This window comes from Hemicordylus capensis, chromosome 2 (assembly GCF_027244095.1).
Source record: "Hemicordylus capensis ecotype Gifberg chromosome 2, rHemCap1.1.pri, whole genome shotgun sequence".
Lineage (NCBI taxonomy): Eukaryota > Metazoa > Chordata > Lepidosauria > Squamata > Cordylidae > Hemicordylus > Hemicordylus capensis.
This window is the reverse complement of record NC_069658.1, coordinates 337168588-337186131: the sequence shown is the minus strand read 5'-3', so window position 1 is coordinate 337186131 and position 17544 is coordinate 337168588. Positions and strand designations below refer to the sequence as shown.

At 43.5% G+C, this 17544-nt stretch overlaps 2 protein-coding genes across 11 annotated transcripts in view; one reads left to right on the top strand and one right to left on the bottom strand.

The window, feature by feature from the left end:
• FAXDC2 (fatty acid hydroxylase domain containing 2) overlaps nucleotides 1-2895 on the bottom strand; it is a 38811-nt gene extending 35916 nt beyond the window's left edge. The window contains exons 1-2 of one of the 4 annotated variants that reach the window (XM_053293107.1): nucleotides 2765-2858; nucleotides 1485-1586 (exon numbers count right to left, since the gene is read on the bottom strand). The gene's annotated coding sequence lies outside the window, so the exon portion shown is untranslated. Of the gene's footprint in view, nucleotides 1-1484; nucleotides 1645-2764 lie in introns of all 4 variants that reach the window. The other 3 variants (XM_053293106.1, XM_053293103.1, XM_053293102.1) reach the window with 3 other exon arrangements.
• A 9009-nt stretch (nucleotides 2896-11904) lies between these two features.
• CNOT8 (CCR4-NOT transcription complex subunit 8) overlaps nucleotides 11905-17544 on the top strand; it is a 28984-nt gene continuing 23344 nt past the window's right edge. The window contains exons 1-2 of one of the 7 annotated variants that reach the window (XM_053291180.1): nucleotides 11905-12318; nucleotides 16030-16211. In XM_053291180.1, the coding sequence (XP_053147155.1) occupies nucleotides 16095-16211 (117 nt within the window). In that variant the 5' untranslated portion in view covers nucleotides 11905-12318; nucleotides 16030-16094. Of the gene's footprint in view, nucleotides 12319-12423; nucleotides 12719-12783; nucleotides 12962-14326; nucleotides 14347-16029; nucleotides 16212-17544 lie in introns of those variants that run through there. The other 6 variants (XM_053291181.1, XM_053291177.1, XM_053291176.1 and 3 more) reach the window with 6 other exon arrangements.

Below are 17544 nucleotides of genomic sequence, written 5' to 3'. Positions count from 1 at the left end.
AGCTTCTCCTTCTGCTCACGGTTCCTTGGATCCAAGAACTTTGGATCCCTGAGCCATTTTGGGCTCCAAACAAATCAAGTTAAAGGCTACTTTTTAATGACTGCTGGCCATCAGGACCTATTGCTGATCTTTCTTTTAGACTATTTATTGTATTCATAGCTGAAAACATCCAAACATTAATTTTTAGAAAAATTAGCTCTGGAAAAGGCCCATCCATTTGTCCAGCTTGTACAATAGATGTGTTGACAAACAGACGACGTTTGTGGATGATGAACAATAGGAGATCTCCCCCCACCCATTTACACTCCTTCTCTTGCACCCAACTCTCACTTTCCAGTAGGGATGTGGCCAGAACTGTTCCGGAGGTGGCAGGGGTGTTCTCTTAAGGGCGGGAGAGGGTGCACTCACCCCTCCCACCGCATTTCCCCTGCCGGCGCACCATTGTTTTAAAGTCCCTTGGGGTGGCAGCATTCTTCCCTGCTGCCCCGTTGCCATCATCGGCTGGAAGTACCGGGCATGCATGTGCCCATTGCGTGTGCACGTGCGCCTGTCTGCCATGCACGCACGTGCATGTGACAGGCGCATGCATGCCCGGTACTTAAGGGAACACCCCCGCTGCCTCCGGAACACTGAAATGGCCCCGGTAGCTGAAATGTTTTGGAGGCCTCTATAATGGCCTCCAAAATGTTTCGGGCTCAAGCCTACTTTCCAGCTCTGTAGAGCTGAATTTAAGGAAAACATTATAGCCCTTTGACAGCAGTTTTCCCAGCAGACTCAACCCAATAAAAATGGCTCTGGGGATAGCCACTGCTTCACCTTCCTCTCTGCTGCAGTTGGAAAGCAGCTATTTCTGAAAAGTGTGTGTGTATTTCCCCCTGGTAGGGAAATGAGTCCTGCAATAGGATGTAATACAGACCCAGCTAATCTAATTTCCCTTCCTTCTATAGACTGGTACAGCAGCAAGTTATCTAGACTGAGGGAAGACAACAACTCTGTGTGCTTTTTATTATTTGGAGGTGCCAGATTGGTCCCTTGACATCATCTGGCTTTCCAAGCCAAGAGGGTGATTGACTGCATAGTGAATGATCTAGATGGAATTATTTGTAATTTTCTCTTCAGACCAGCATCCTTAGTGGTAAGGAAGCTAGTCTCTAATCCACAGGACTCCTAGTCTGAGCCTGGCAATGCCTAACATATAAACTCTTGCTTTGTATCAACTTCTTTTAATATAAGATGATGCATCCTAGTTACACAGAAATCATTCTCACTGAGGCGAAACACATCATTGGGAGCTATGCCTTCTTTTCTTCTGAGTGGAGCTTGTAACTCACAACTGTTAGAAATTCTGATGTATAGTGTACAATCTATTAGTAGATGAAATATTTAGTATCAACAGAGCATATTATTAGTATTAATAATAGCACACATAGGTGATATGTTAGCTTGGTTTGAGCATAGCAACTGAACTTTAAGAGCAGTATTACCTCCGATTTCAGATGTCTGCAAAAGGTCAGTCTTATTTTCTGCAACTGTGGTTCCATTTGCCACACGGGGTCAAGTTTCATGGTCCTGATTAAGCTCATCTTCTAGGGAAAGGTCTAAGGTCATAACTTCTAACTCAGCCCTGAACTTTCAGTTATCCCACTGATAGTGTCAAAATAAGTTTGTTAAGGAAACATATAGCCCTTTGCAAAAGCGATATTAATCTACATCAATGGATATTCTCTGCATGGGTACAGAAAGCAGAAACCCACAATTGACATACACATATCAGGTGATATGAATGGTCAAGAAATAAAGGTTATAGTCAATCAATATTCCAAGAAACAAGGAAAGGTCAAGGGTAAAATATCTGAAGGGGAAATGAGTATGAGGTGTTGCCAGTTCTGCAGAGAAAGCTCTGCACTAACTCCCCAAGGCCTGGTCACCTCAGCTAGCAAAAAAGAATTGTATTCATCTTGACCAGGGGTAAGCACAATAAAGTACTTTTATATTAACTGAATAATTGTGTCCAGACTTTTTTCTGTGGGTTAATAAGACAAACAGTTCTGGAGAGCCACCTCTGACAATTTTTAGAAAGCATTTGAAAACCCACCTCTTCATCCAAGCTTTTTCAGTTCTTTAAAACTTTAAGTTTTTAATTTGTGGATGATTTTTAAACTGTTAAATTGTTTTAAGTTTTTGTATATATTTTAACTTGTTTTATGCTATTGTTGACCGCCCAGAGACAAAAGTTTGGGGCAGTGTACAAATGTGATAAAATAAAATAAAATAAAATAAAATAAAATATGTTCACTCTGCCTCTGCTGGGGATACTGGCCATATCCCAATAGTGAATGTCTCAAGATAATAATACTTTCTTAAAATAGGGAACATGCAACAGAGATAATTATTACTCCCAAATTCATTGCACCCTGTGGTTTCCCAGGGTGAGAAAAACATAGTGAGAGCCAACTAGATATTCAGAAAAGTTACATGCATCCCAATAATAAACCAGACAAGATTACTTAAAAGTATGTGTCTTAATTTAAGTGAGTCTTCACTGGAACTGGCACAGGATAGTATAATATCATTTACTACTTAACAAGACCACAGTAACCACTCTTTCACTAGAAAAGTTGCACTGAAATAGAATATCCTGTAGCAGAATATTCTAGGTTTTATTTCAAGAACATGCAGCTTTCATCCCTAAAATTAATATAAGAAATCATTAAGGCAAAACAGCTATTTTAATTGTGCTCTCATTATTCAATTTCCTGCTCACCTGTTCTTTACCTTCCCGTCTTTGCTTACAGATTACAGCATTGGGAAGTTCTTTGTGTCCCCAGCAGTCCAAAGTACGGTCCCTGTTTTCTGCGCCTTCTGTTTTTGTCATTGCTGATGCAGGTGAAATTTATCACAGCTGCTGGCAAGGCAGGAGGGGGTGAATCTCAAAGCAAGCAGCTCACTCATCTCATTTCACAAATGTCATCCATGAAGTTACAGTTCAGCCATTACTGGTGCTGGCAAAACTTTCATCAATGAATGACTGCTTGTGTTGGTAGATATTACAATGATACATGATCCTGAAGAAATACATTTTTAAAAAACTAATAAGCAATGTGTTGGGTCCTAAGTAAACAGGAAAGCTTTAGTCATGTGTAGCCAGATGCACAGCTCCGAGATAAGCTGCTGTTATGAGACAATGCACAAGCAACCCATTTGCTTGGAGAGACAGGAACCCTATGCTCGAGATCCTCATTGACAAAATGATTTCACAAGAGCTCCTAGTAGGAGATACTAGGAGGGCTAGAATATACTCCATGATACAACAAAATGTAATAATTGCTGCCTTAGAAGAAATCAAGAAAGGACAGAAAAGATGAGAAGGTTAGAGATCTAGGTAGGAGCCCCCTACATGGATCTCAAACCCTCCCATCTTATCTATTCTTTCTCAGTTTTTCTCTCTAAAGCATCAAATCAAATATTCTTGTATTGTGGACCATTGTATGTATTGTGGACTGGTTTCCTTGTTTTTTGTAGGTTGCCATGTTATCTGATATTTTAGAAGAAAGCTACTTGATAAGCTTTCAAATTAAACACAATTCCTTCTTTTTTCTGATGCAGCAGAATGTATGTGGAGAAAGAGGTGGTGCTGCTATCTAGGTGATGCTAGGTTTTTGTGTAAGTACCAAAGTCACTGAATCATTGGCCGATCAGGACACTCCTGTTCAGGGCTGACTAGGTCAAGTTTTTGTTCAGTGCTTGCCACTGCTTGCTCTGGAAAAAGACCTTCAGTGTTTTCCTCTATGTAAAATACCACAAAGAGCATGGCATACTACAGTTTAGCACGGGCTGAGAGAATCTAGATACCAAAGGAGAAATGCATAAGATTCATATTTCTGGAGAGACTTTGTGAGTGCAGTAGTCAAGGGATGACTTAGGAAAAGTTACTGCCTCGCTATCCAACCTGTTCTTCAACTGGCAGACAATAGTAGCACGTTAGGTTCTCTGCCTCATCTCGTCACTTTGTCATAGTTTTTCATATCTTTCCTACTTGCTGCCAGTGCCTCAGTCTCAGATGTCCAAGATCATAAGGAAATTTGGCAGACATGACTGGGAGCAACAGTCTCAGAAAAGTAGTGGCCCATGGTAGAAGGCTCTAGAGATGGTGGAATGGCCTTTTCACCTACTTAAAAAAAATAGACTGATGCATTAAATTTTGATCTTGAACCATAGTTGATATTCCTGAAAATGTAATCATACAACTGGGTGATGTGTGACATACTCAGTTGATAATGTCTGCACATTCTTCACACTTTCAGGTGTTTATGCACCAGTGATTATGCATACAGTATTATAACTCATATTAACCCCAGTACATATATACCATAACCGTCTTATCAGACTGTTGAGGAGTCATCATGCTAAGTTAATGTTTATACAGTAGATTCTGGAAGAACTGCTTATGGCTTGAAGCCCTGGCCCAGTAGCAATGTTCCCATCTCCAGAGCATAATTTGCTGACACAGGGGGGGTTGTATACATTGCTGTTATTTAGTCTTAAAAATATATTATTTGGTTAAGGTAATAATGGAATACTGGAAATCTGGTAGTATCTGATGTCTGATATAAAATGGGTTTCGTTTCCCAGTCACAAAATCTAATCATCACAGATAAACTTATTGACATTGAACCAGTCAAGGACTAATATATAACAAGTGAATTTGTATAATTTGAATTTTGCTGTAGTAGGGCCCATGCACCTCCCCCCCACCCCACCAAGTCCTGCTATGCTGCCTCATTGTGGCAGGGGAGTGTGTCTGTTCCTGGGAGGGATGAGTGAAACACGCTGAAAGGTATACTCCCAGAAGGGTCACCCCAGCTGCCCAGCTAAAGCAAGCAGGCACCTATATTGGCCAGCAGCAATAAAGGAAGGTGCTGGAGGCAGACAATCACTTCAGTGGCAACAACAAAAGCATCATTTCACACTGTGCGGGAGAAGGCAATGGTAAACCACTCCTGTATTTTACCAAGAAAACGACATGGATTGACAAAATGGAATGATTATCGATGTAGTGCCGGATGATGGGCCCCTAAGGTTGGATGGTACTCAACATACTACTGAGGAAGAGCTGAGGATCTCTCAGAGTACCAATGGTGTTTATGACATGGTTAGATTAAAGGCTTTTGGATGTCTACCGGCTGGTGTTGCCATGCAGGAAAAGAAAATCCAAAGCTGCAAAGACAGAATTAAAATGGGAATGTGGAATGTAAGAAACATAAATATGAGAAAGCTCAGCACAGTGAAAGATGATATGAATCAACTATAGATTGACATCTTGGGCATCAGTGAATTAAAACAGACTGGAATAGGACACTTTGAGTCAGAAAACCATACTGTTTACTATTCAGGACATGAAAAACAAAGAAGGGATAGTGTTTTCATAGTCAGGAAGGATATAGGAATGACAGTACTTGGGTACAATGCAGTCAGTGACCAAAAGATCTCTGAACTCAGAAGGAGGTTCCAACCGCAAATTGGTATGTTAAGGGATGCCAAAGGATTTATAGTAATTGATTCAGGGAAGAATAAACAGAGATGGAAGGAGTATACTGAAAATCTGTACATCAGTGACATCAACATCCAAGATAATCTAGAAGATATTCCCTACTTGCAAGATCATCTAGTACGGGAAGTTAGATCAGCACTCCGGTCATTACTAAGTTGGAAGGCTACAGGAATTGATGGAATAGTTACAGAAATATGGCAGGCAACAGAAGAAGAATCAGTCAAGGCTCTAACCAAACTATGCCAGCAAATTTGGAGAATGGCACAGTGGCCAACAGATTGGAAGAGGTCACTCTACATACCCCTACCAAAGAAAGGAGACTTAACAGATTGCGCAAACCATTGCACAATATCCTTAATTTAACATGCTAGCAAAATAATGCTCAGGATCATCCCACGCAGATTAAAGCCCTATGTGGAAATAGAAAGCTGGTTTCAGAAAAGGCCGAGGAACAACAGACATCATTGCTGATGCACGCTGGATAATTGGGAACGCCAAAGAATACCAAAAAGAAGTCAATATGTGCTTTATTCCACTCTATGGATGCGAAAGCTGGACCTTGAAGAAGCAAGATAGCAAAAGCATTGAGGCTTTTGAACTTTGGTGCTGGAGAAGACTTTTGAGGATACAAAAATTGCCATCACCCAAACTTTGCTAAGTGCCACAGAATCAGAAGGGAGAATGTGTTACAGGGTGTGTAGAACTCATGTAGCAACTTCTTGGCTCTTGAGCCAGCGATTTCAGCTTCTGATAGTGTTGCAGTATATACCAGTGGGGAATCGAATCCCCATGCATAGGATGCTCAGTGTTCATGCTGCAGCTGCTATAGTGCTACTAAACACATCTTAACTGTGGTTAAATTAATTGCAAAATTGCAGTAAAAACTGAAATCCTATGAACATTTACATGAGAGCAGCATACTGAACAGTGATGCCACCTGATTATTAACTATTTGACTTGTGCAGTGCAACCCATATTTATTCAGAAGTAATTCCAGCTGTTCAGTGACCCAGGCAAGCATGCATAGGATTGCACCCATAATCTATTAATAGATATCTGTTAAAGAAGTTTGATGGGGCATAGGGAAGAATACCTCTTCTAAGAAACTACTTCTATTAAAAGTAAAACTTGTTTTAAAATGTGTTGCTTGATTAATCAGGGGCAGATTTTTGCCGAGCTAAAGGTTTTTAATCTAGGTAAATAACCACTGCAGCCTTATCTCTGAGTTAACATGCATAATATTGGGCTGTAAAGTTTTAAATGGAATGGAACTGGCTTAACTCCAAGTGCTTGCTTCCTGACCTATGGATTGGACAATAATGAGGAAAGGAGATTATCATTTCTTGTCACAAAGATAATTAATTACCACTATGCAACGCCCTTGCATGGGGTCTTTTGATGGATAGATTGATTAAGTGCCATCAAGTCTGTGTCGACTCCTAACAACACCCATAGATAGATTATTTCCAGGATTATATGTCTTCAACTTGGCCTTTTAGGTCTCTCAGTGGTGCATTCATTGCTGTTGTAATCGAATCCATCCACCTTGCTGCTGGTCATCCTCTTCTTCTCTTTCCTTCAACTTTTCCCAGCATTATGGACTTCTCAAGGGAGCTGGGTTTTCACATAATTCGAAGTATGATAGTTAGAGCCTGGTCATTTGTACCTCAAGTGAAAACTGATTTGTTCTATGATCCATTTGTTTGTTTTCCTGGCTGTCCGTGGTATCCTCAAAAGTCTTCTCCAGCACCAAAGTTCCAAAACGTCAATGCTTTTTCTGTCTTGCTTCTTAAAAGTCCAGCTTTCCCATCTATAGTGTCATGGGGAAAACCATTGTCCAAACGATTCTAATCTTTGTAGGTATAGACACATCACGGCATCCAAATATCCTTTCCAAGGCCTTAGTTGCAACCCTACCAAGTGCTAGTCTGTGGAGTATTTCTTGACTGCTGGATCCTTTACGGTTGATGGTCGATCCTAAAAGGCAGAAGCTATACACCACTTCAATGTCTTCATTGTCAATTCTGAGGCTGGTTGCTGTACTCGTCGTCATTTGTTTAGTCTTCTTTACACTTTAGTCTTCTTTACACTTTATTGTAGTCCAATTTTTTCACTGTGCTCCTTGACCTTCATTACTAGAGCTTGCAGATCATCCACATTCAGCTATCAGAGTGGTGTCATCAGCGTAGCGTAGGTTATTGATGTTTCTTTCTCCAACTTTAAAACCATGCTCATCTTCTTCCAATCCAGCTTCTCTCAGTTCAGCATATAAATTGAATAAAGAAGGAGAAAGTATACAGCCTTGTCTTACTCCTTTGTCTATCTGGAACCAGTCTGTTTCACCATGTTCCATCTGGACTGCGGCTTCCTGTCCTGTTTATAGGTTTCTCATGAGAATAATAAGATGTTCTGGAACACCCATTTTCGTAAGGATATTCCACAGCTTGACATGGCTGACGCAATCAAAGACTTTTCTGTAGTCAATAAAGCACATATTGACTTCTTTTTGGTATTCTTTGGCTTTCCCAATTATCCAGGTGCATCAGCAATGATGTCTGTTGTTCCTTGGCCTTTTCTGAAACCAGCTTGAACATCCAACATTTCCCTTTCCACATAGGGCTCTAATCTGTGTTGAATGATCCTGGGCATTATTTTGCTAGCATATTAAATTAAGGATATTATGTGATGGTTTGTGCAATCTGTTAAGTCTCCTTTCTTTGGTATGGGTATTTTATTTATTTATTTATTTATATCCCACTCTTCCTCCATACTTGAGTTTCTCCTCACAACAACCCTGTGAAGTAGGTTAGGCTGAGAGAGAAGTGACTGGCCCAGAGTCACCCAGCTAGTTTCATGGCTGAATGGGGATTTGAACTCGGGTCTCCCCAGTCCTAGTCCAGCACTCTAACCACTACACCACGCCGGCTCTCCAATCTGACCTCTTCCAATCTGTTGGCCACTGTGTTGTTCTCCAATAGTTTGGTTAGAGCAATAGTTTGGTTAGAGCCTTGACTGATTCTTCTTCTGTAGCTATTCCAATCATTACTGTAGCATTCTGACTTGGTAATGACTGGGGTGATGATCTAACTTCATCTTCTCGTACTAGAGATTCTTGCAAGTTGGGAATATCTTCTAGAGTATCTTGGACATATATAAGTACCATATATAAGCATCCTTATAAGCACCCAAAACTCAGAGTCACCCCCTCACAGGTGGCTCCAAGCTGGGGCAGATGAAATTAGTGTCCACAGGTGGAGTTGTCAGGCACTCAAAAAAGGAACGAAGAAGCAGAGCAGCAAACTAACAGCTAGTCAGAGCTGGTCTCCTAGCTAGCCAAGCTGGGCTAGACACAGTACTAGCTGGGCTATCCTATGCACATATTTTTGGGAGTGATCCTCCTTGAACTGATGGGATTTAGTTTCAGTTTTAGTTGCATAAGCTTAGATTAGTCCTTGGCAGACAAAATCTCTTGTATTCAGGCCAACTTGGACTCCACTGCTTTTGCAGTCTCTATTAGGGTGGTATCCAGCAATCCCTCTTGCAGTATTAGATCGGATCAGTTTCAGTCTGTGATGCCTGAGAACGAGGACAAGATGCTTGGGGCCTACCACTTGTTCTCTGGATCCTTGCCTGACTTGGCTGCTTTTATCTAGCAGGGAAATTGTTGGAGATGGCCTAGTTAATATCATTAACTCATCGCTGAGGGAGGGTGAGATGCCTCCTTGTTTGAAGGAGGCAATGATTAGACCACTTCTTAAGAAGTCTCCCCTAGATCCCTCAGTGATGGATAGTTATAGGCCGGTCTCCAATCTCCCATGGTTGGGCAAGTTGATTGAGAGTGGTGGCTAACCAGCTCCAGGTAGTTTTGGGGGAAACTGATTATCTAGACCCATTTCAAACTGGCTTTAGAGCAGGCTATGGGGTTGAGTCTGCCTTGGTCTGTCTGATGGATGACCTTTACCAGGGAACCGACAGAGGGAGTGTGACTCTGCTGGTTCTCTTGGATCTCTTGGCGGTGTTCGATACCATCAACCATGGTGTCCTTCTGGATCACCTTGGGGAGTTAGGGATAGGAGGCACTGTTTTGCAGTGGTTCCATTTATATCTCTCAGGCAGATTCCAGATGGTGGAGCTTGGGGATGGTTGCTCTTCAAAATGGGAGCTATTATATGGAGTCCCTCAGGGCTGCATTCTGTCACCAATGCTTTTTAACATGTACATGAAACCGCTGGGTGAGGTCATCAGGAGATTTGGTGCAGGGTGTTATCAGTATGCTGATGACACCCAAATCTATTTCTCCTTATCATCATCATGGCATTCACTCCCTAATGAATACTACGGTCCTACAGGCAGAAATGGGCTGGATGAGGGATAACAAATTGAAGCTGAATCCAAGCAAGATGGAGGTGCTCATTGTGGGGGATTGGAATTTGAGGGATGAGTTAGATCTTCCTGGCCCGCTGCCGGGCCGAGTGCCGCCTTTGCAGCCGGGCCCGCCACAGCAAGTGCCGACTCTGCGGCCTGCCAGGCCCACTGCCGCCGCTTGCCAGCCTCTGGGGCCGACTACCTCTCCCCCCACGCCCACCTTCTGCCCCAGTCTCCGGGCAGGGACGGTCGCAGGCTGCCGGGCCGAGTGTTGCCTCTGCGCCCGGGCCCGCCGCTGGCCAATTCTCCTGGGTGCACCAGCCAATCAGGCGCCTCCTCCGCCCAGCCAATCAGGCTGGGTGCCGGGATGCAGATTCGAAGGCACACCCAGGAGAAATAAATATATAGATTAGCATGCTTTTGTTTGTTTGCTTATTACATTTATACACCACCCCCTTCCAAAGGCTCTGGGTGGTGCACAACAAGTTTTAAAAGACATAAAAACAAATAAAATTTAAAAAACACTGCTTAGAACAATGTAAAAATAATTTTAAAACAATTCAAAACCAATTAAGATACCAAATACACACACACACACACACACACATATATATATATAAACCTTGGAAGGCGAGGACAAACAAATAAGTTTTTAGAGCTCTCTTAAAGGCCAACAGCGAGCCTAAACTGCGGACATCTGCCAAGAGTGCATTCCATAGGCCAGGAGTAGCTACAGAGAAGACCTGGCTCTGAGTCGCCACCAGACATACTTGAGACAGACCTCTCCAGATGACCTCAACGTGTGGGGATCATACAGAAGTAGGCGCTCTCTAAGGTAGCCCAGACCCAAGCTTTAAAGGTAATAACCAGCACTTTGTATGCTCTCGGCCAGGAGGCGGCAGAACCAGCTGCCGAAACCAAGCACTGTGGGATGCTGGGGTGAGAGGGAACCGGGCGGCGGGACTTCCCTGTTCGCCGCCCAGGAGGAGGAGTGGTGGTGGTGGTACCCTTTTTGGCCGCCCGGTAAGGAGAGTAAAATGGGGAGGAGGGAAGGGGGAAGAGAGAGTGGGGAAGGAGGAAGGGTGAGAGAGTGGGGAAGGAGGGAGGGCAAGAGAGCGGGGGGAGAGGGGAGGGCAAGAGAGCAGGGAAGGGCAAGAGAGCGTGGGGGGGCAGGAGAGAGGAGCAGGGGGAGAGGGAGGGAGGGAAGGAGAGACTGGGGCAGGAGGGTGAAAGAGAGGGGTATGAGGGGGCGGGAGGGCAAGAGAGAGTGGGGTGGGAGGGAGGGGAGGGGAAGAGAGGCAAGAGTATGGGGCAGAAGGGAGTGAGCGGGGAACAACCAGCCTCAAAGAGAACATAGATGCTTGGCTAGTCCTTTTATAAACTGATCCTGTTTATTTGGAATAAAGTATTTCTGGCTTTGAAGGAGCTTGCTTCTAAATAAACCTGCAATTTCATGCACAGTTATTTGAAAATAAGTTCTAATCACCTCAGTGGGATTTATTTCCAAGTAAAAATATACAGGATCAAGCTACAAGTGTGCCCTTACAGTCAGACAGTCAGTTTTGCTGTGCGTTTATTCTGAAATAAGAACGGCTAAGGTCAATGGGGTTTAAAGGTGTCCAGGATTGTAGCCTGAATTGCTGCAGTAGGGTTTGTGGGCAGAAAGAACTGAATCTCCTCAGCGTCCCTCCTTCCTTCTTGGAGCCTGCTAGTGACTCCCTTCCCTGGAACCGTGAGAGACGTAGTGATTCGTCAGCGTCACTGACCTTTAAAAAGCCTGGTGATGAAAAGGCAAAGACTTATAAAAACTAGAGGGCTACACGCGGGCGATTTCTCTAATTTTCTTCTTCCCAGCTCAGATGTGCGAATTTCCGCAGAGAATTCCAGGATGTCAACGTAGCTGTGATCGAGCAGTGACGTGTCCTGTCCTCCCAAATAAAGGCCGGATTCAAAAGATAACTGACTCTTTCTAACTCAGATTAGAAACACAGAAATTAAGTGTTAAACAGTGTGGTTTTTTTCTTTTTGTTTTAATTTTTAAACATTTAAAAGTTTGTGACGTGCCCTCAGTTAAGTAAGTCAATGGAGTGGAAGGCTGGATTTAGACGGAGAGGGGGATCTGGGAAAGCCCTTGAAGGAGAATGGCCTTGACTGTCGTCGCTGCAACCTGGACGGTGTTTCGTAAGCAAGAGATTTGGGGCTGGAAATCTAAAGCAGCCTCGACAGCACCTGTAACCAACCCGAAGACGACACTGGATAAGCAACGCTCAACCACGGCGCCTCTGCCCTGAAATATGAACACGGGGCTGCAGTGCACCTCTCATTTCCGCCCGGGAGAAGAATTCAAAAATAGTTTCTGCACCGAAAGCCCAGAAATAACCCGCCCGCCCAGATTGTGTCAAGTAACACTCCGCTCTTTCTCTTTCTTTAGATTTCTGGGGCTTCTACGAACTCGAGTCTCGGCTAAGACAAGCAACATTTGTTGTTTGAGATGTATCTCTTAGAACTCAGTCAGTAACCGCCCCGCCCTCTCTTATGCGCCTGCGCAGCTGGCTCCCCCCTTCCCAGTATCTGAGAAATTAGCATAGAGGAAGAATTCCTGAGAGAGACCCGGATGTTTTCTGCCTGTTGTCGCTGGATAGCGCGCATGCGTGTGCGTAGGAGAGGGAAAAATATACACGAAGCCACCGAGTGATGGGGAAGAGGTAGGCTAGAAGGGTCTCTATCAGAAGAGGAAGGAGAAGAGGCGGCGGCGGCGGCGGCAGGAGGGACGGCCCGGCGCTCGGTTCCTCAGCGCCCTTGGTGAGGTGACGGCGGGCCCACCGGGCTTCAGTCTTCGATCCCAGGCCGGGAGGAGACGCTGGAGAGAGGGCGGGAAGTCTCGAGGGCCTGGGGCGGGGCAGTTCTTTTGTTTGCGAACCGGATTTCCTGGTTATGTTTGAAGCCCTGCTTCTGTCTTTCCCATTAGTGTGGCCGAAGTGACAGCTGCTCCCGGGAAACCGTGGGAGCATCGGTTCGGGCCTTCGTCGCCGTCTCGACTTGACGGTGGGCTCCAGTGCTGCTTCCTCAAACAAGGAGAAGCTCAAGTTCCTCCTGTGTCGAAGGAGGAAAAACAAAATAAATACCCCCCCCCCAAACTGCTGCCTGCCTGCCTGCGAGGACCAGTAATTAAATTAAATTAAAAATGCCCAGCCACTGTTTCTGGCGCTAGGACGAAGGGAGGAGAAAGGACTCAGCGATTGGCCCTTATTTATGGTCGCCATGGTGCAGCGGGCCAGGGATGGCTGAGTGATAGCGAGGATGGCAGGGGCGGCTTCCAACAGCCCTGCAAGCGGTCCAGGGCTCCTGTGCAGGCAGGTGCATTGTTGTGCCCCTCTTGCCCCCCTTGATAGCGATCGAAGGAGAGCCCAGTCCCAGACCGGCTGTTTCTTACTCCAGGCTGCAGCCATTTCCACGGGCTGCGTTGGAGTCAGCCTGGCAGGAGGTGTGCAGGCGAAGGAGGCTGGAAGTAGGCAGTGTGGGGTGATCCCGGGAGAGGCGGGGCTCCCTGGGCAAGGAGAGAGCTGGACAGGACGCAGGCAGGCAGCGAGCGAGGGTCTCTGGTCCGAGAGTGTTCTTACTGCTGAGTTTGAGGGCAGCAGGGAGACCTTTGGGCAGAGTGGCTTGTGAAGCAGGACTAAAGGCTGGTTCAGAGCAGAATTTGGAAACCCTGCTGCTGTGCTTCCTGGCCTAGATTGTATATCCTCTCTTTGGTGGCAGGTGGTGGAGTGCCTTGAACCACAAAGGTTTTCTTTTCTGCTTCTGGGTCTACCACGGTGGGATAGCTTCCTTGTTGCAATTAGCTTCAGCAAACAATCAAAGCTGCTGAACAGCTAGCTGTCCAGAATGCAGGATGTCTACATTGTCCTGTGTGGTGGTGGTGGTCTGTTTTGATAAAGCAGAGTTTGACAAACCAGGGAGCCATGGCACCTAGAAATTTAACTGTGGTGCCTAGACTAGAATATTCAGAGATATAGTTATTAATAAAATCTTTATTTGTCCCAGGCAACCCTGTTCCTGTTCTAAGGATTTCAGTTATAAAGGGGATAAAAAGAAGCCTGTTTACACTCCTCCACAATGTCTTGTCACGAAGTCTGTTAATTTTGTCAAGCGCCCATTGTCTGGCTCCTAAATTTTGGAACTGGCTCCTAGATCCAAAGAAGATTTGTCAAGGCTTGTTAAGAATGTTGAATCAAACATTGGTTGTAACTCTGCATAAACTAAGTTATACTACTTTTCAACAGCAGCAAACAATCTCCAAGCAGTTTACATAGGACAACAACAACAATTATAATAGGGTTCCCTGCTGAAGAAACACAAGGGAGATACCAGCAACAGCCACTGGAGGAATGGGGTGCTGGGGCTAGATAGAGATAGTTGCACACCCCCTGGTAAATATAAGAGAGTCACCACTTTAAAAGGTCCCTCTTTGCCCAGTTAGCAGGGATTCTTAAACCCTTAGAGAGAACTCTATGTAATAGTACAAGAAGTCCCCAACTTACAAATGGGTTGTGTTCCAAAAGTTTGTTTGTAAGTTGAATGTTCATAACTGGGAATGCATATCATTTTGGGGTGCCAAACGTTACTTTCCAAAACCACACATCTGACAGCATGTCTGCCAGATCTCAGTCATTTATCTTGGATTGATAAATTGGATTGATTGTGGTGAGCTTAAACATTTAATATTGCAATGGCATTTTGGATTTTTAGCTGCCATATTAGATTTTTTGGGTCCCTACCTTTACTTTGTAAAACCACACATATCTGACAATATTTCTGCCAAATTTCAGGCCTTTATTACTCTTTGAATGATTCTGGGGAGTTTAAGCATGTAATGTGACATCATGTTGAATTTTGGATTTTTAGCCACCATTTTGGATTTTGGGGTTGCCCACCTGTATTTTCTAAAATGACACTTCTGACAACATTCCTGCCAAATCATGTGCTTTATAGACCAAAGTGCACAATACTATCCACTAGCTGTCCCACTAGTTTTTCAGAGAATCATACCTTCATTCTGCCTGCAAAATACCTTTACATGGCATTTATAACTTGGAAATATATTTTTGGCCTTGAATAAAACATAAGAGTAATTTTGAACTTCAGAATTGTTCCAACTGGTATTGGGAGCACATTCAGTTTTCCTCTTTAGAGCTGTTTCTTTGTTTTTAAAAAACTGCTTCATAATCTACAAGAAACAAGTAATCACAAACAAAATCTCCCACTCCCACTTCCCATCACCATTCCTGCTCTTCAGCTTTTTTTCCTGTCTCCTGCCCATATCAATGTCTCTTAATCAGACAGAATGTCAACAGTTCTGACATTTGTCATGGGGATACTAACTAATTAAGAAATAGGATGGGAAGTAATGTACCTGGTGACTCTGCCAAAGAAAGTACATCTCCTTGTCTATACGATACCAGGATATAGTAGAAAATAGAACTTGAAAACTTGGCTGTGCTGATTTGGATGCCGGGGGTGGGAAGGTGGGTGGGTTTCCACTACGTGTGTACACTGTGTGTGTACTGTAATTTACCAAAATAAAGTTTTTGTCAACATTGAAGCAGATCATGTACTAAAATATTGATCTGAAAATATTTTCCTTGGTTGCACAATTATTGATTTATGTGTGTTTAACTGCCTCACATAAATGCTTTTTGTTTCTAATAACTATTTTTGATCTTTGAAAGCTGGCAGTTGCTATGCATGATCATCTCATAAACTTCCCCTAATGTAGTTATAAAAGTTTAAATTACAGCTGTGTGGTTTAGTTCCTGCTTCATTCATACAAACAACACATATATTTGAACTGGAGATCTAAAAAGGGGCAAGGGAGTGATACTTTGCTGCCTTTCTCTCAACTTTAAATTTTGGGGCATGTTTTATGTTGCAAAAAATCTTGTTGGAGCAATACTATATTTGTATAAGTGAAATGTACTATTTAGAGCTTATTGGGAATTAGGTTGCCCGTCTAGTATGTTGTGGAATGTGATGTTTTTCTTGTTAACTTAATTTTAGGTATGTTGGAATAAAGCACTATGCCTCTCTTCCTTCATATATACACATACATGTAGGGTAGTTTACTGTGACATCTTGGAGCTCCTACTTGCCATTGTGACCGTGGTGCAAATCCTTCAAGATGCCAGCAGCACTTGCAGAAAACAGCCAGGTGATCTGTGAAGTGTGGGCAAATAATCTAGAAGAGGAGATGAGGAAAATTCGGGAGATTGTTCTTAGCTACAGCTACATCGCAATGGTAAATAGATACTTGAATGTTCAATTTCTTTTTTATATGAAAATTTTGTTGTAGCCAGCTGGGTGGTTCTGGTTTAAACTGGTGTCTCCAGCTGGTCAGTAGATGTGAAAAAGGAAATGTTTGTTGTTTTAGATGTATCTCTTTCAGTCCCTCCCCCACCCCCTGAGTGTAGTACAGATATTTACAGAAGTACTTCCTTGGGTATAAGCCACCTAATGGCACAGCGGGGAAATGACTTGACTAGCAAGCCAGAGATTACTGGTTCAACACCTATATCGGGCAGCAGCAATATACGGTAGGAAGATGCTGAAAGGCATCATCTCATACTGTGTGAGAGATGGCAATGGTAAATCCGTGCTGTATGCTACCAAAGAAAACCACAGGGCTCTGTGGTCGCCAGGAGTTGACACCGACTCGATGGCACTTTACTTTACTTTAGAATGTCTTCATCCTTAGTTGACCTGGATGGTTTGCAGCACAACCAGGAAGCAATACCAGGACTTGGTGACACACTTTGCCTTTACTTCCTTGGGTGACTTCTGAACCTCAGATCTACAAATTTAATACCAATGTGACTAATTATTTTCACATAATCCCCACTGACCTATTGAGTCCTCCTACTGAAACACAAAAGTCTAGTAGACTTCTGTATTGATAGAGTTGGATATTCTGCAGTAACAATTGGACTTTCACATGAACTTCATGCATTGCTTGTGAGCACCAGAGGCATCTGGCTGGCTGCTGTTGGAAAGAGAATGCTGGATTAAATGGACCTTAGTCTGATCTGGTAAGGAAGGGCATTCTTTCATTTGCACATAAAGCACTTTTATACAGATGGATTCTGAGACATTCCATACATGCAGATATGGATTCTGGATAGAATGGGGTGATATTTGCTTAAGGTTATGTTCCTTCATGTTTACTTTTGTGCTTACTAGCCAAAAGAGCTTTAATAGTGGCAAAACCCCCAAAACAAAATCAGTAAAACATTCATTTGTTCTAAGGCTATGTGGGAGTCATAGCAAATTTAGATCCATAGGATAACGAGATAGAATCTTGTGTATTTTGAGATCGGTAGTAGTGAGATCTCTTAATTTCTGACTACAGGAATTCTGATAATTGCTATGTAGAGGTTTTAAGGACTTAATCAAATGTATTTATTTATACATTTGTATCCTGATCTCCCCCCCCCCGCCACCAAACCTCCCCACCCTGGGAGAGCCCAGTACATGTTTTATGTTCATCTTTACAAAAATCCTGTGAAGTAAGTTTGGCTGAGAAAAAGGAGACTGGCCCAGTGATTTTCATGGCCAAATGAGGATTTGAACTCGGG